Here is a 16,832-nt window from a genome sequence, read left to right on the forward strand (position 1 = left end):
CGAAATAAAAACCACATTCATAAAAATCTATTTCAAACATAAATTGACATTAAAAAAATAATTAAAAAGATATGGTAGATTATATCACTTGATATCTTCTTGAAAATGTCTTCTTTCATTCTTTTTTTCTCTAATTTGAAATTATATTGAAATGTTCCTTAAAATATAAATTCCAAGGTCTAACTACATTATTTTGTCCTTCATCATTCAATTATTTGAATGTATTAATTATTCCCAAAAAAAAAAAGAAATAAAAAGAGTTGAAAAATGTAAGAACATAGGAAAAAGATAGCCAAGAAAAGCAATAACATGTACATGGCTGTAATTTTTCTCTCCATTTAATGTGGCACTCAGAGAATTAAACAAAATACAGAGGGAAAAGAAGGGAAAAATCTCATCTTGATATTGCGATGGCTGTTGCCGTGGCTGCTCCTCCTTCTCCATTTCTGGGCAACACCTCATTCCACTCTGTAAGCCGCTCCCACTTTCAATTTCACTCGTTCGACCACGTTCATGCTTTCTGTTGTTTGGTTTTCAGTTTGATCATCTAAAGTTAAGAGGGATGTGATTGCGTGGTTTTGGGTCGCGAGAATCTTGTCTTGCATAATCACTTTCTTTGTGTTAGTGATTTTATTACATGGGTTTACTGGCTTGAAATTGTATGTGTGGTTGGTTTCAAATTTGATTATGAGGGGAAAACCTAGAAAAGAATTATTTTTTAATTTGTAGTTGGTTAAAGATGGCTAAGTAACATGCATGGTCTCCTCCATTTTACCAGGTAAATTTTCATGGCTTTAGGATTAGTAATTATGATGAAATCTCTATCTACTAGTTTGGGCTGCATGCGAACTGTCATATTTGCTGTTCCAGTTGAACACATTTGTTTTCCCGTCTCATATTATTTGACATGAATCATATGTTTGTAACAATCGGGACAGAATTTTCTCAATTCTAAAGATTAGGCGTATTATGCCGGTTCTTTTGAGTAATATATCTGGAGATGCCCGTTGATAACCTCTTACCACTATTTCGGATACAACTGGTACATTCCAAAATCACCATTACTCGCACATCTTTCCTCTTGGCAGCAGCATTGAGCAACAGGTTTAAGAAGGTTTTCTTGAATAGGAGTCGCATAGGTTGTGCATGGGTTAATCAGGAAATTGTCCGAAGAATATCCATAGGTCATACTCATCAGAGATTCTGGCTTCATATAAGATTTGATCTATGTTAGATCTCATAACTACAGTACTATTCATTCATTGCATTTCTCCTCTGAAGTTTTACCAATGTGTTCTTTTCAGCTCATTGACACATTTAAGATAAATTATTGTGAAATATCCTTTACGTTCCACCGTGGTTTCTGTGCTCTCTTAGGTGCTTATTGTCATTTCCCTTCTAGAGAACAGAAGAGTGTAAAAGAACTGTCACATGAATGTAACTGAAGTTTTTCCTTGTTGATTTCGGTGTTACTTTCAACGTCTATGAGACATTGAAATATCTGAGGAAAAGCCATATTATTACTTTCAAGTTACAAGAATGCCATCTTGCCATGATCTTAATAAATGATTACATTAGTAATTTTCCGTTGAGGGTTTGACTAGGCATCTATCTGTCATGGTCCAGGGAATATGAGTATGCATTTTTTCTATGCGTTCAATTTCATAGTTTTCAAGATGATGCTTTGGTTAGGTCCCAGGAAACTGTACTATGCCTTACAGTTGGATGTGCTATTCATATACTAGACCTTTTAGCTAATTGTTTCGTCATAAGAGATACAAGCATGTTTAGTATTTCTGGCCTTTCTGCTTAAAATGATGCGTATCCAATTCTCTGATTACAGAGGAAAACAACGTTTAGAAGATACATCCAGAATTCAGATGGGCGGTTTTCCATAAAATCCATATTTTGGGGGCCAAGGAAGGCTGTGGAGCCTGCCAAACTGGAGCTGTCCCTTGGAGACTTCAGTTTGTCGGAGTTAGGTTCTGAGGTGTCTACTTTGCGGTCCTTTAATATTTTTGGTGTTTGGGTTGTCAAAATCTTGATCTGATGTTAACTCGGCGCTATCTTAATCTATAATAGGGAGACAAAACTAATTCTGGTAAACAGAGAAAGCTATCAGTTTCTGTGGTTTCATCTATCTCAGAGGTATCACCGGACGAGTGGGATGCTTGCAGTCTTGATTCTGCAGGTCCAGAGAAATTTAATCCGTTTCTCACCCATGGTTTTCTCTCAAGCCTGGAGGAGTCAGGTTCATCAGTGAAGGTTAGCAATTTCAACTTCTGTGCCATTGTCTCATGTTGTTCTTTTCATTTTTTAGGAGCTAGATGCATGCACATGGCTTGCATCGTGTTTTTCTAGGTCACTTGCATGTGATACCTTGTTATTTATGCTTAACTGTTTATTTTAAGAATGATTTTTATATGCTAGAAATGAGAGCTTTCCGTTTGAATGATGCGACTTATATATACTTATATACTGCAAGTCCACTTTTAACAGTCACAAAGTTGGAATTAGAATAGACAGTAGATGCTCTTGCATTTCTTGGATTAGAAAATGCGGCTAAGGACCCAGGTCTTTTGACGCTAGGAAAGGATGAAAGGTTATAGGAACGGAATCCTGATCCTGACTCTGAGTGGGAGATCTTTTATCCAGATCAGCATGATTTTGGCACCTAGTATGCTTAAGGAAAAGGCATGAAACTAACAGCCAAGGACCCATGGCCCTCACAGATAAAAGTTTCCACGTATATCATGTAATCTGATTGTCATATGGCTTTCACAAACCATTACCTAGGGGTAGGCTTGAAGCCCTTTGGAGACAGAGGCCATGAGATAAAGGGATTTAAGACTGTTGTGTTTTACTTTCTCTTTAGTATTTCCCTCTTGGCTTTTCATAGTAGCAAGTGAACTGATACTCTTTGCTCTGTACTGCATCGAGTTTTCAGTATTACGATACTTGTTTTAGTTTGCATCTGCTCTTTTAGGGACTGTTTGGAACAAATGAATTGACGTTCTCATTAATGCTTTGAGCATGCCTAGTGTCACAAAAAATCTACAAATTTATGTTTTCCTTCTGACCTCCTTAAAAGAAAAGCACTATGATTTATGAGTTCTCTTGACCATAAGAAAATATCCAACCAAGAAGGTCCAAATCCTTCACATCGCCTATTCTCTTGTAAATTAGCTTGACCACTCCCCGTAGGTTTACCATTAATGTTGAATGCGTTGCCGCGGAATATGGAATAGGAAAGAAAGATGTATAATAGTTTACCATGTACTTGTCATTTCTAGAGATGCCTAATATAAATGGAGTCCACATACACATTAAAAGAAAGAAAAAGGAGAAAAGGAAAGCAACCAAGATATCCTTAGTGACTGAATCCTGAAAATCCGATCCTGGTGCTGTTTCACTGTTCATTCACACAGTGCTGTTTCTGGGTAATAATCAAACAGGCATCCGTAGCCTTCCAAAATTGTGCACCTTTTCTGCTAAAACAAAATGATGAAACCTATATCGAGCTACACTTTGTTATGCCTTTGCACAGCTTAGTGGCAATTTGGAAGAAAAGTTTGTTATTAGTGTCAAATGGTTCGAGACCACATGGATAACTAAATTTTAGACAATAAACCGCTTACCGCCTTCCTTCCAGTTTGATATCTTTGTATGCTTTAGATTTTAGAGAAATGCAACATGCGATGACCTGGATTCCCCATCTGATTAAGTGAAGTGGATTAGAGTAGAGTATAATGCCAAGATAAAAAAATCTCAAATAGAAACTGATTTTTTCCATATATGAAAGCAGTTAACTTTCATCCCTAAATTTCATTCTATTCTTTTTTGGTTGGTGATGAGCTGGAGAATGAAACAGGTATAAATTAGTACTACGACTTATATCTATTTAATGCTAAACAGTTGCTATGATTGATAGAATCCACATGCATTGGGTGTGGTAGGATATGCTCATGTCTTGAAAATGGAAAAGAAAATCATGAGGCATTATCTCCTGTATAATCTGCACATCTGCTTCTTTTTGGACGATAAGGTGTTTGCGTGAATCATTGGATAGTAATTATTAATACTCGCTTCCAGGAAACAGGATGGGTTCCACAGCATATCATTGCTAGGGATGACTGCAATAAGGTTCTAGGAGTTATCCCTCTCTACCTGAAAAGGTTTGATTTATTTCCACACATAGTTTTTTGATTAATTGAAAAAAGAAAAAGATAGCAATTCTCTTTTCTTTAGTATTCATATTCACAACTGACGTGCACACTACAAACAGGCTGCACATACCTTGCATATATAACTGGATGATACATTTTCCTTACATGTTTGTGCATGGACATCCTTTATTCAATTTTGCAGCCATTCTTATGGTGAATATGTGTTCGATCATTCATGGGCTGACGCCTACCACACTTATGGATCAAGATATTACCCAAAATTGCAATGTTGTGTACCTTTCACTCCAGTTACCGGCCCAAGGATCTTGGTCCTTAATACCAATTACAGAGATCAGGTCTTTGATATTTTAGTCTCTGCATTGTTGGCGCTGACAATTAAGGTAGTTGTTAAGTCTAATTAATCCTTCTCATTGTAGCCTCTAGTATCATGTTAGATTCTTGTAATGCTCCTAATTGTTTCCCTATCTTTATTTCACCAGCATGCTTCTTTTCTATTACACTATAAAATGGAGGTGCCTTTGCAAATATAAAATTTTGTGACCTTTACACGTACTGAGTTTTGCAGTCCACATATATGTATGGATGCTTTTCTATGAATGAATGTCCTGTTGTCTACCATCCAGTGATTTGAGCTATGACCATCTAAACCTGTTAATACAAGGTACCACTTGTTCCAGATAGAATTTTTACTATCCACAGTTTTTAGGTGAAGAACTCATCACAAATTAATTGTTTAACCTTGAATGATACAACGGCATAACCTTGATGCCAGCTTTAATGAGATATTCCTAGTTTTTCCCTCTGTTCTCATATAATGTTATGATGCTACCACCAGACATATAGCAATCAACATTGACTCTGACAAAATCTGGAAAGGCATAACTCCCTGCAGTTGTCGGACCAAATACTTATAAATTATAACCATATGGACTACTATTAAAATGTCATATTTGTATGTTGTCTTTTTAAATTTTACCGTACATGAAATGATTCTTTTCTGATTTCTAGTCATCTGTAGTAACACACCTGTGTTTTCCCAGTTTCAGGTGTCATCTCTACACATCACCTTCCCTTCTGCAAACGAGTGGGGGAAGTTGAAGGAGAAGGGTTTTCTGCAGAGAATTGGAATGCAGTATCACTGGAAAAATCGTAATTATAGGAGGTAAGTAAGTTTTACTATTTCCTGAATTTCAGAACTATTAAACAACATCACCAGTTCTGTTATTTGATCGCGACAGCACTTTTTCTTTTGTATTATGTTGCTACTGCAAACAGTTTTGATGAGTTCTTGATGGACATGAAGCAAAGTAAGAGGAAAAATATTCGCCAAGAGCGAAAGAAGGTATGCTTTGGGCTTGATTTTTAGTTCTTTTGTTTCATTATTGAAGACAGAGAATCGATGGAGAATGTGTGAGAAATTTCCTTGAATGATGAAATGGCATGAAAGTTGACAGAAGCTTTTGACTAAATCAAGTCTTGGAAGCTCTTCTAAACACACTTTTGTATGTTTCTAGGTCGTCCAATACATTTTTCACTTTTTTTCTTGCTACTTATGTTGAGGCAATATGGTGTTGACATGGGTCATAGACACCGTTACGAATATATTCATTGATGGTGGGAAAAAAGACAAATTTATTCTGATGTTAATAGTTATTGACCTTGAATTTATGTTTCTTGGCTTCTTGTTTTGTCTCTTCTTGAATCCAAAACTCTTAGATGATTTACTGTTTGCATGGCCCTTTGCAAGGTGCAATACAACAAGGTTTAGGATAGCTTGTTTCTTTGCAAACTTTGCTAGTAAAATACGTATTAATTCCTTTTTGCAGATATCTGCTCAGAATTTGACAATGAAACGCCTAAGAGGATATGAAATTAAGGTATGTATATGGGATTATCTGCTAGTCAGAGTTTTCTCAACTAATTTTTTATGTTCTTAATTCTCAACTTTCTTTGTCTATTATATTGGCAGGCTAAGCACTGGGATATATTCTATAAGTTCTACAGAAATACCACCGACAATAAGTTTGTTTGCTGAACCTCTAGTTCCTAGTTGAACTTGTTCAGTCAGCATATCATGTATTATGTTTCCTGACTCTGAAAAATCTAGAATATCCTTGGAATCCTTTGTGAATTATGCCAGTAATACGTCTTCAGGTGGGGTACTGCTTATCTAACAAGAGACTTCTTCCACAATATGGCTTCAAAGATGGGTGATCGAGTACTACTTGTCACTGCAGAAGACGGGGATGAACTTGTGGCTGGAGCCCTTAATCTTATTGGAGGAGATACTTTATATGGACGCTTATGGGGATGCCTCCCTCGTGCATACTATCCAAGCTTACATTTCGAAGCCTGCTATTATCAGGTTTTCCCTATTCTTTTGTTTTACTCGGTTGCCTATACCATTTCGCATCACTTGTGTGATAATAACATTAGATCAATTGGAAATGTTTCATCTTCAAATGTTTCTGTTGGGTAATGTGTTGTGTTGTGTTGTGTTTTTTTTTTTCTTCTGTTTCCGTAAATTTGGTCTAGTACTTGGACAACAAAAATACTTGATCTTGGATCTAAGGTTGCTCCAGAATTCCACTAATTTAGGCAACATCGCTTATAAACTATCCACCCTAAAAGGTTGAAATAAAACTTCTTGATACCCGACTCTTCTTCCTACTTTAATGTGCAGGCTATAGAAGCAGCAATTGAATTTAATCTCGACAAGGTTGAGGCAGGCGCCCAAGGTGAGCACAAAATTCAGAGGGGTTATATGCCCGTGACCACCTACAGCTGCCACTATATTCTGGACGAAGGCTTCCGGGAAGTCATTTCAGATTTCTTGGTACGAGAAAGAGCTCAGGTAATTCATTTACAGTCTAGAATGTCATCGTGGCATGTCATTCCTTGTTGCTAAACATGTTTCTTTTTGCTTTTCCGTAATGCAAAACCATTTTCCGTTTGCTTGCCATGATGTGCAAATAACTGATTCCATGCTGGTGGGCCATGTAATCTTTATTTCAAAATAATAGTTTACATGGTGATTCTTATTCTGAAATGAGAGAGGATAGAATGTGTTTGTTGTCTCTGTCAATCTTTTTCCTACGTAGGCATTTGTATCCTTCTAGCATGGAGTTTCAAACTCTTTCCGAAATTTTAATGTGCTTACTCTTTTCCATGATTAACACTCGTCTGTTGAATTTTTCACAGCTTGAACTTGTTATGAAATTATTACAAGAATCTGGTCCATTTAAGGACAACATCACTTGAAGTGCTAAAGCCGGAATCATCATTGACTGAAGAAACGACAACATTAAAAAGCATTTGTACTCTATTCAGATTGATAACATTGAGAAGTGGATAGCAGCAGGTCAAGTTAGGTCTTATTCATACTGTATTGCCTCCCCCATAATAGAATCAGGTGGATGTGGATGAGCTTTTTGTGTACTGTACATATATTGTAGTAAACCCCATCGCACAAATTTGTAAATAACTCGATATAGACATCACGCATGTATAAACTCAAAACAGTATCTGGACAAGATAATTGGACACTTTCTGCCACTTAGCATGGTACGCAAATATTGGTGAACCTGGGTCAACAAGTCATCCCTCTGTTCTTATGCATTGTGTTCTATTTTCACATTGGAAGTTAAAAATGGTCGAATCAGTCAAGCTGGTGAACCTACAATCTTGAATCATCGAACCAGTGCGTAGGCACGACATGAAGGAGAGCAGGTGAAGTAAGAAATACTTGCTGATGATGCCTGTGATTAATTGTCTTTTTATCAAACTTTATTCTCCTTGAACATTCCATAAACGACAGGCAATAACCAATAACCAGTAAGAGTATGAACTTGCACATGGGACAGAACAAGAATGTGGGAATTTATGCATCTTATAACTGATGACGGTAACAAAGCTTAATTCTCGCAATATTGATAATTGATACAAACGTTAAAATTTTGTAACGTTGATTCCAGTTGACTTTATCCATGGGGCAATGGACCCTGTGAAAGTTCAAACAAAGTCCATATGAATGGACATCCATTATTATGTTGACTCCAATATGAAATGGCTATATTCCGAATAAATTGCAGGTATACATACATGTTGGAACCGGACACTCGAATCTTGCAGGCCAGCCAGGAAGCAATTGTCGACAACCAGTAGAGAAGACAAGAGTGGCTTCGTCTTCAGGCAGTCAGCAGTCTCTTGTACACAATCATTGTAAGCCCCTAATGATTTTGGCATCCAGCCAGTCTGATTAGGCTGGCCCCTTGTGGCGGATGAACTCTGGATAGAGTCCCAATATATGCTCCGGCATAAAGTCGTGTCTTGTCAAGATTCCAACAATGGGAGGCCGCTGCAAATTACAAAATAGAATATATGTTAAGATTCGTAGATCTTAATTTCCATGTATTGGTCGTTGCATCATAATATCATCTTGAGCAGAATCTGAATATATCATAGAAGTAAAGTAATTTGGCTTTTTTCTTACCCCAGGTGTTTTTGGGACGACACACAAGTGTCTGAGGCCAAGTTCTCGAAAAAGGACAGCAGCTTTGGCAAGAGACATGGTCTCCACCACCATGTATGGCGAGGTGTTTGTAATTGGATGGAGATCAACATACATCTCCATTTCCTCTACGCTTAGATCCAAGTCCTCCACCTTAAGCCCCTTTCCTGATCCAGGCTTAGCAAAGTCGAATGCATGAAAAAACCTTAAAAGTTCTGATCCAGACAACACCCTGTTCTTGGTGAATTTTTTCCCCTTGAGCAAAACAAGCAAATGAGACCTCAAAACTAGGCCACACAGTTCTGGTGCCTCTGAGAATGGGGGCTCATCGATTACTGGAAAACCATTATGTCGAGTCATCCGTAAAGCATGTAATATATCTCCCACTTTCTGAACGCCTGAAAATGTAATCAAGGGACCAGAACAAACATCGCCTGCAGTCAGATTTCTCATGTATGCTTTGGCATGGGCTTCCATGTAAGGCAAACCCTTCATCTCCACTATTTGGTCATACACACCTTTATTGAAACTGTCGGCCACAGTTTTTGAAATAAGAAGAACAAGCATCACCAGGGGAAGCATTAATAGGTCATTAGTAAGTTCCAGGAGTATGACACAAAGCGACACTGTCATTCTCATGGTGCCACCAAGAAACGAAGCAGCTCCAAGAAGGGCAAAGAGACCAACATCAAGATTGGAAATAGGGCCAACGAGTCTTCCAACAAGGCGCCCATATGATGATCCAGCAAGTATAACAGGAATGAAGAGCCCAGATGGGATAGCAATTCCATAAGTAATAACACCAAGGAAGTAGGTTCCAACAAAAAAAATTAATAGTGTAGAAATTTGAAATTGTTTTCTGTGTCTAGGACTGAATAGATTGCGAATGGCATCATCATTTGTGTTAAAGAAAAGGGAGGCAAGATCATTGTAGTGACCTGGCTGACATTGGAAGTTTTTGTAGTTGCCAGAGCGACCAATTGTAGGACACTCGTTCTCGAAGCCACTTGGGCATGGTGTGCACTGTACTAACCAAGGAAGGCCAAAGGCACAACAAGATGTAAGAAGGGAAATAGTGATGACAAGCAGGATCTTGAAAGCAGGCCCTCTCCTGCAGGTAATTGTTGAATAAAAATCAGAAGAAGAGGAAAGGGAAGCATACAAGTATATGATACTAAGAAATTGGACTAATTGTGGTATGAATTAGTGAATCCAAGAAATATGTTCTTCATAAACTTAATATGGAGAGAGCCTAACGTAGAATTACAAGTAAATGACTCTATATCAAAATAAAGCATAGCTAGCAGGTAATGCATTAAATTGACTAGTATGAAATTGCAACAATGCAAACGCAATTGTCTTGCAGGGAGAGAACAGCTGTCTATCAGCTAAATAGTGCAGTATAAATAACTAAGCAGGAAGCAAAAATTAAAAAATGAAAATGATTGTTACAAAGCATGTAATTGGCAAAAAGTACAATTTGTTCAATCATATAAGAAGCATCTAGCATGCTCTAGGATATGTGCACATCTTCTCCTGAATTAATATTATGTACCAATCCCTTTAATATTCAAAAGGTTATAAGCAAACCAAACTGTATTAGAACAGGATAAGGGTGTGAAGCATACTCGTTGATGATGCTATATGTTCTCAGGACCTTGTCCACAAGATAATTGTAAAGGCAGCCAAAAAGGCCTCCAAGAACCCCAATCAGTAAAACGGCAAGCAGATCTACAGTGTTATAAGCAGGGATTGCTGAATTCACATCAAACATGATTAGACCTCCTTGTCCGAACAGTCCACAATTACCACTGCGGCAAAATTGAATGAAAGATCTTAATACCACAGCTACAACAGCAGTTGTGAAGAAAGTCCTCCAAAGAAGAGCACTCCGCCACCTGAAATATAAAATATAAATTCCTCAAAGATGACAGGCTTGAAAAAATCAATTTATCAAGTTGACGTGCTATGATTACATTTATGGAGCTCGAGAAAGCATTCGTGCATACAATCAGAGGCTTGAACATGCCCCACTCAACATAGGCAAGAGATTGAGTCCTATTTACACACATTTCCAAAATGAAGACCATAACATAACAATCGAAGTGAAAAATACTGTTACTGTTCTACTACATAAGTGGGGATTCTCCAGAAAAGAAATGCTGAGCTGATTACTTTATATTTTCTTCTTGTATTTGATATAAAATAACTTTCTTGAGCAAATCTCCTTCCATTCAAACCTAAGTGAGCAGGCTGGAGGAGAGACACAAAGTGAAATATTCATATGTTCCGTAAAACCCATCATAACATGAAAAGACTCGGTGCCTGTCACCAAACTTCAATATTCTACATGGATTTTCTTAACTTGAGATAGTCTTAGGTCACCACAGCAAAATATATAAATCACTAATTTCCATACTCTGAAAGATCCGTGTGTGTTATGTATAACAATTCAATAGACTATATTTCTGTGTTAATTTCAAGTATTCTCCCAGAACATAATTGAAGAATAACAACAGGCATGGAGAGAGAGGAAGGAGATAGGAGGGCAAGATACCATGAAGCTGCTTCTTCAAGAGCAAAAAGAACACCCCCAACTGGGGCACGGAAAGCAGCAGCCACACCAGCAGCAGCCCCACAAGTAATCAAATCCCTTCTATCTCGATCATTTTTAAAATATCTGAGCCATTTCCAAGTCAAATGATACTTGCGAGAGCCTCCCTGTCCTAGTAAGTTTGCTATACATGCACCAGTATGCACCATTGGTCCTTCCTTACCAACAACAAATCCAGCAGAAACTCCAAAAATAGAACCAAAAATCTACAGAATTCACATGTGTATTAGTGGATTACTGAAAATATAAAGTTAATAAAAGTAAGGATCATCCAGTTCCTTGAATCATAATTTGTATCAAATGAAATGTAAAAGAACTATTTGAATCATAAGACATTCCAGAAAGACCTTAGTATTGACAAAGACGCCAAAAGCAATTCACCAGATGCTAAAATTCCTCTACAATAAGAGAGAAGAAGGATGAACAATATTAAAGAAATGTGAAATTTAATGTAGTGGTCAATGTCAGCCCATTAAAAAGTGAAACCATCAGATGAAATTGTGAACTTTTCTGATTGTTTAAAAAGCAATTGGAACTGATCTTGATCTCAGCCACTAATAAGAGTAAACAGACTTAGATTAGCTCGGATCAACAAGTCAATAGTCTTAGGAGATGCAACCAATAACTTTGACCAATTGATTCATAGGGGATCGCCTAGACATATAGCTCAAAAACATGAACTCTCTCACAAGGATCTCATGCATACTTCTGATGCTTGCTTACTGACCTGGTGCATTGCTATTCTAAAGTATCTTCAGAAGGCATGCCAGTAAAGTTGCAATGCATCATAAACAACGTTCAGAAGATGGATAAGAATCACATACTATGTGCTAAACAGCAAATGCCTATAAATTGTTCTCAATCGGAAATACACAGTTTTTCTCCTTGCAGTCAGCGACTATTACAACATAGAAATCTGAGAATGTATTAGTGGGGAAATTCCCGCAAAATCCAACGCACCTTGACAAATAAGGTACTCGGGGCCAAAATGGAATGAGCATCTACACCATTAAGATATGCTTTCACCTCAGGTATGCCAGACCCAGCTGCTGCAGGGGCAATAAATGCACATAGTGCTGCAGCAGAAAATGCCAGTATCACATTAATACCAGCATACGCTGCAAATGCCTGAAAGTACCTGCACTGAAATAAATTATTTCATCCTTATTCTGAAAATTAAATGATTAATAAAGCACGAATATTTTTCAATAGATATACATTTGTTGCTAAGTGCAAGGAAATCCTTCCTGCATGGTAATAAAGATGGGAAATTTGTAAGAAGCCTGTCCAGCAATTTTTTTGACAGTTCAAATAAATATTCATCCTTGTTTTGATAGTTAAATGATTAATCAAGCTTAAATATTTTCCAGGAGATATAGGTTTATTCCAAAGCAAGCATCCTTCTGCAGTATCACAAGGATAAATGTATAAAGAAGCCTTCCAGTAGTATTTTTGACAATTCAAAAACAAGCTGAATATTTCTAAAGAACTGCACCAAGTACAACTCAAGTCAGAGATATATATACAATCGGGTAGTCAAATTCCTTTTGTGGCTTCCAAAATTTTATCTCCCTAATTTAGATGGTCCTTTTCCAGTTAAACTGACAAACCGTAGGCATATCTGATTAATAACATTGAAGATTGAGTTCAAGCTCACAACTGCTATTTGCTACCGTTCTCCATGTTAATGTATATTATTACCACAAAGAGCAACCAGCAACACTGGTAGAAAACAAAGAGGTAGTCCATCAAATTCATTGTAAGAGTGATAAGGAATATATTACATGAAACCAGACAAGAGTTGGCAGCAGCCAGGACAGTACAGTAAGGTGGCATATTTTGGTAATAAATCCAACATCCAGGGGTAAACTTTGGAAGTTGTGTAGACGCAATAAAGATGATGTGATAACAACCCTTAAGAACAGTAGAGCTTGGTCAAACCAAGCCATCCTATTCTATTACCAGACATATTGAGAGAAGCTCATCCGAAAAATGTCAATTTTGCCTAAACAAACAAATGCCCTTATGACAACGCATAATATATATTCAGTTATGAACCCAGAATAATTTGTCTGTACTACAAAGTTGCACTTACTTAGCATTAAGCATCAAATTGCTAGTGAGCAGAAGCTTGAAACCAGCAATGTTTTCAACCGCGATGTTATTGAAAAATCCAACAAGACCTGTGAATAATCCAATGCAGAGAGCAAGTGTCCATTTGAGAAAAATGTACTGAAAAATTTCAACCCTTTTCCTAGATCTCCAGTCCTGCTTAATGAGTTCGTTTTCAAAAATCCTGGAAAACAAAACAGCGATGAAGTGAATCAGATTTTGACTACGACATGGTTCTGCATAATAGAAAGAGCGTAACAGAAGGAAATGGGACCACAAGAATAAAGCATTACGAATTGCAGTGCATACATAATTAACCATGCCTTACTGAATGGAAGGTATTAGATGAAATACTAATGCTGCGAAAGAAGAAAAGATAAGTTAGATGCATTTAGATTTTCATGTTCAGTCACTGATAATACCAGATGACTTAGTTGATGAGGGAAAAATATGTTTGGTGTCTCATCAGCAAGAGCCATACCCATACTACTACGGACTACCCAGTTCAAGTCACTGCAAGCCACAAAGACACTATTTATAATTTTTAGTTCACCAAAGTAACTAATCCACAATGACAACCAAATTATCCTAACTCAAATATGATCACTGCAACGAGATTCTCTCTCAACAAACCAACGGAAGTCATAAAACCAGCAGAGGACCAAGAGAAGGAATGAAGAGGACTTCGTATGCGATAATGCATCCGGCATCAGATAGTATCATAATTTAATATTACTGGAAGGAGATGTTACTTGCATCAATACCTATATAATATGTGTAATTTCCTCTAAATACAGGTGAATACTGAAGTCAAAAAGTGATAGAGAATTAATACATTATTATCCTATTGGCATTTTTAACATTTTCTTTTCTTTTCTTTTTCTTTTTTTTTTGAAAAAGTTGTGCATGATCAGCTATGTGCATTCTTTTGTTCCTCTCAACTCCAACAAAGTTCATCATGCCCACAGTCAAACACCAGGAAGGCTAACAAGCAGAAAACATACTTAACCAAGTGAAAAAAATGAAGCCACGACGACAAGCTGAGTCAAACAACATGCAGATAAAAAGTAAAATCAATCCAAAAGCTGAGATCAACTAAATTTTAGGCAATATGAAAGCAAAGTCCTAAAGAATCCCTGATTAAGAAGACTCAAGTAACCAGTAACCACCAAATAAGGCAATCAGGAAAACTGCCACAATTCTAGACTGAAACTAAGTTGCTCGGAGAATATATAGAAAGAATTCATACTCGTAATCTAGGCTTTCGATGGGATAAACCTTGGAGCCAACAATGGCAATCTGAGAAGTGGTGTTGACTCTGCTCTTGAGATGCAACAGCGGCTCTCTCGCAGACTCCGAAAACGAGGACATGCCACTCTCTCTTCTTTCCATGAAACCACCCCTTCCTCTTCCGCCACTCTCTACATCCCCTCCTTCTCCTCCTTGAATGCTATAATCATCATCATCAGAATGATCCATCGATCACCACTGTCACCCAAAAAACTATATAATTTGCTGCAAAATTCTCAGCAAAATACCCAAAAACAGCAGACCACAGTTCAGAACCGGAATTCCTTACGTTGATTTCTTAGTTTCTACACATTGCATACAAAATCATCACACACACACCCCAATATGGAGAGAGAAGCAAATATGAAGTGAATATGGATCGCTTCGTGATGTGTGTGAAAAAGAAAGGAGATAAGGGCTGTGACTAAATAAGGAGAGCAGTGTCTACAGCTCGAAGCTTCTTCAATTGCGACCATGGAAACCGTTGGCCCTCCTGCTTTAATACCCAGAAGAGCTCACTAATACCCCACCCCCCAAAGAAAATATATTTTTTAATTCTTAAACAAAATTAACAAGTTTCTTAAATTAATTTAATTTGGAATCCCAAAAGTTTAAGTATTTATTTTTTTGACTCCTCAATTTCTTAGTTGTACCAAATATTAAATATTTTTATCTATTGGAAAATATAGTTATCCATTATTGGAAAATAATTTATAGAGATAAAGTTATTTTTAAAAAGTTTATAATTTAATCATACTCAATAAACGTAACGCCCTATCTGTTCCAAACTCAATTAACTTTAAGGTCATGGATTCAAAATTCACCAATGTGTGGGATGTTATTCTACTTTAATAGTATGTATTGATTAGATGTAGTTATATGATATTGATAATGATTATTATAGTTGTTAAATGCAAATATTTGATATTAATGACTGTAGTCGATTTATTCAATAAGTAATAGTTCATCGTTTTTATTATTTCAAAAAAAAAAAAAAGTCCAAATGCACCCTAATAGATTTCAGATTATTTTGATACAAAAGCTCTGTTTAGTTTGATGTATAAGTCTGTATAAGAAAATTAGCATAGATTATTGTATGGGCGCTCGGCATCAAATCAAAGCCCTATACTAATTACTGATACAGCCAAATAACTAATACTGTCTTGAGAGGTGGTACAAAATTAGTCCCAATATTGCACCAAATGAAAATGACCATTGTATTCTTGAAATTTGATTTAAATTTTTGTAAATAAAGACTCAAATGTTATTTTTCTAGTAAAAGCACGTGAATACATTAAAGTAAGTATCTGATAGAATATATCCTGTTACTATAATACATATAAGTAAATACTTAACTACTTATACAAGATTTTTTTATTATTTATTTAGTAAAAAATAATTATATCATTTATTTAATACGATCGTCAGAGTAAACGAGGCCAAAAAATCATTTAAAATTCTTTATTTAAATCCGTGAATTCAATTATAATTTAACCTATATCTAAAATTATTTAATTAATATATAATATTATCAATAATCTACTAATATTATAATGGAGCTAATATAATACGATGTTAAAAGTCAAGGGCTGCCAATTATGGGGGGCACAAGCCATATGACCATTCAAGCAACATTATATTCTTGGTCCTATACAATAGGACGTGCTGGACTTATTTATTATTTATTTATTTTTACAATTAAAAGTAAATTATTTATAATTGTATTTACTTATTTTTTAAAAAAAATATAATTATGTCGTGCCTTGACACAATGTACTAACTAATATTGTAGTAATTGTTAATACTTAAATTTATAATATAATTACAATCAATTCACTAAATAAATTTATAGTATAATTAGAAAAAAAACTAATTATCTTATTATTTATGGATAATTATATTTACACCTCCTAACTTATAGTCTATTTGTACAAATCACTCATATTTTTTGCATAATTACAGAAACTACCAATCACGGCCAAAAAAAAATAATAATTTATGTAATGATGTTAATATTTTTATGAATGATTCTTGTAAGTGATAATAATATTTTAATCAGTATATATAATTATTTAAAATTAAATATAATTTATGTAAACAGATTATAAGAATTGTTTGT

At 36.0% G+C, this 16,832-nt stretch overlaps 2 protein-coding genes across 3 annotated transcripts; one reads left to right on the forward strand and one right to left on the reverse strand.

The window, feature by feature from the left end:
- LOC105169061 lies at positions 307–7,787 on the forward strand. Its single transcript, XM_011089329.2, has 12 exons — positions 307–470; positions 1,844–1,990; positions 2,083–2,265; positions 4,093–4,175; positions 4,369–4,567; positions 5,228–5,349; positions 5,463–5,529; positions 6,014–6,064; positions 6,157–6,209; positions 6,342–6,552; positions 6,871–7,041; positions 7,389–7,787. The coding sequence occupies exons 1-12, from the start codon at positions 411–413 to the stop codon at positions 7,446–7,448; spliced, it is 1,407 nt and encodes a 468-aa protein (XP_011087631.1). The 5' UTR covers positions 307–410; the 3' UTR covers positions 7,449–7,787.
- Positions 8,050–15,213, reverse strand: LOC105169062 (chloride channel protein CLC-c). 2 transcript variants are annotated; one of them, XR_848378.2, is made up of 8 exons: positions 14,673–15,212; positions 13,407–13,607; positions 12,272–12,449; positions 11,255–11,517; positions 10,326–10,595; positions 8,680–9,808; positions 8,289–8,544; positions 8,050–8,188 (listed from the first exon to the last, which is right to left on the reverse strand). XR_848378.2 is itself a non-coding variant. In XM_020696521.1 (8 exons), the coding sequence occupies exons 2-8, from the start codon at positions 14,900–14,902 to the stop codon at positions 8,446–8,448; spliced, it is 2,370 nt and encodes a 789-aa protein (XP_020552180.1). In that variant the 5' UTR covers positions 14,903–14,911; positions 15,003–15,213; the 3' UTR covers positions 8,050–8,445. The 2 variants fall into 2 exon arrangements, 1 of the variants encoding a protein (XP_020552180.1); XM_020696521.1 differs by having other exon boundaries at positions 8,050–8,544; positions 14,673–14,911; positions 15,003–15,213.

The sequence above is a fragment of the Sesamum indicum genome, linkage group LG8 (genome assembly GCF_000512975.1).
Source record: "Sesamum indicum cultivar Zhongzhi No. 13 linkage group LG8, S_indicum_v1.0, whole genome shotgun sequence".
Lineage (NCBI taxonomy): Eukaryota > Viridiplantae > Streptophyta > Magnoliopsida > Lamiales > Pedaliaceae > Sesamum > Sesamum indicum.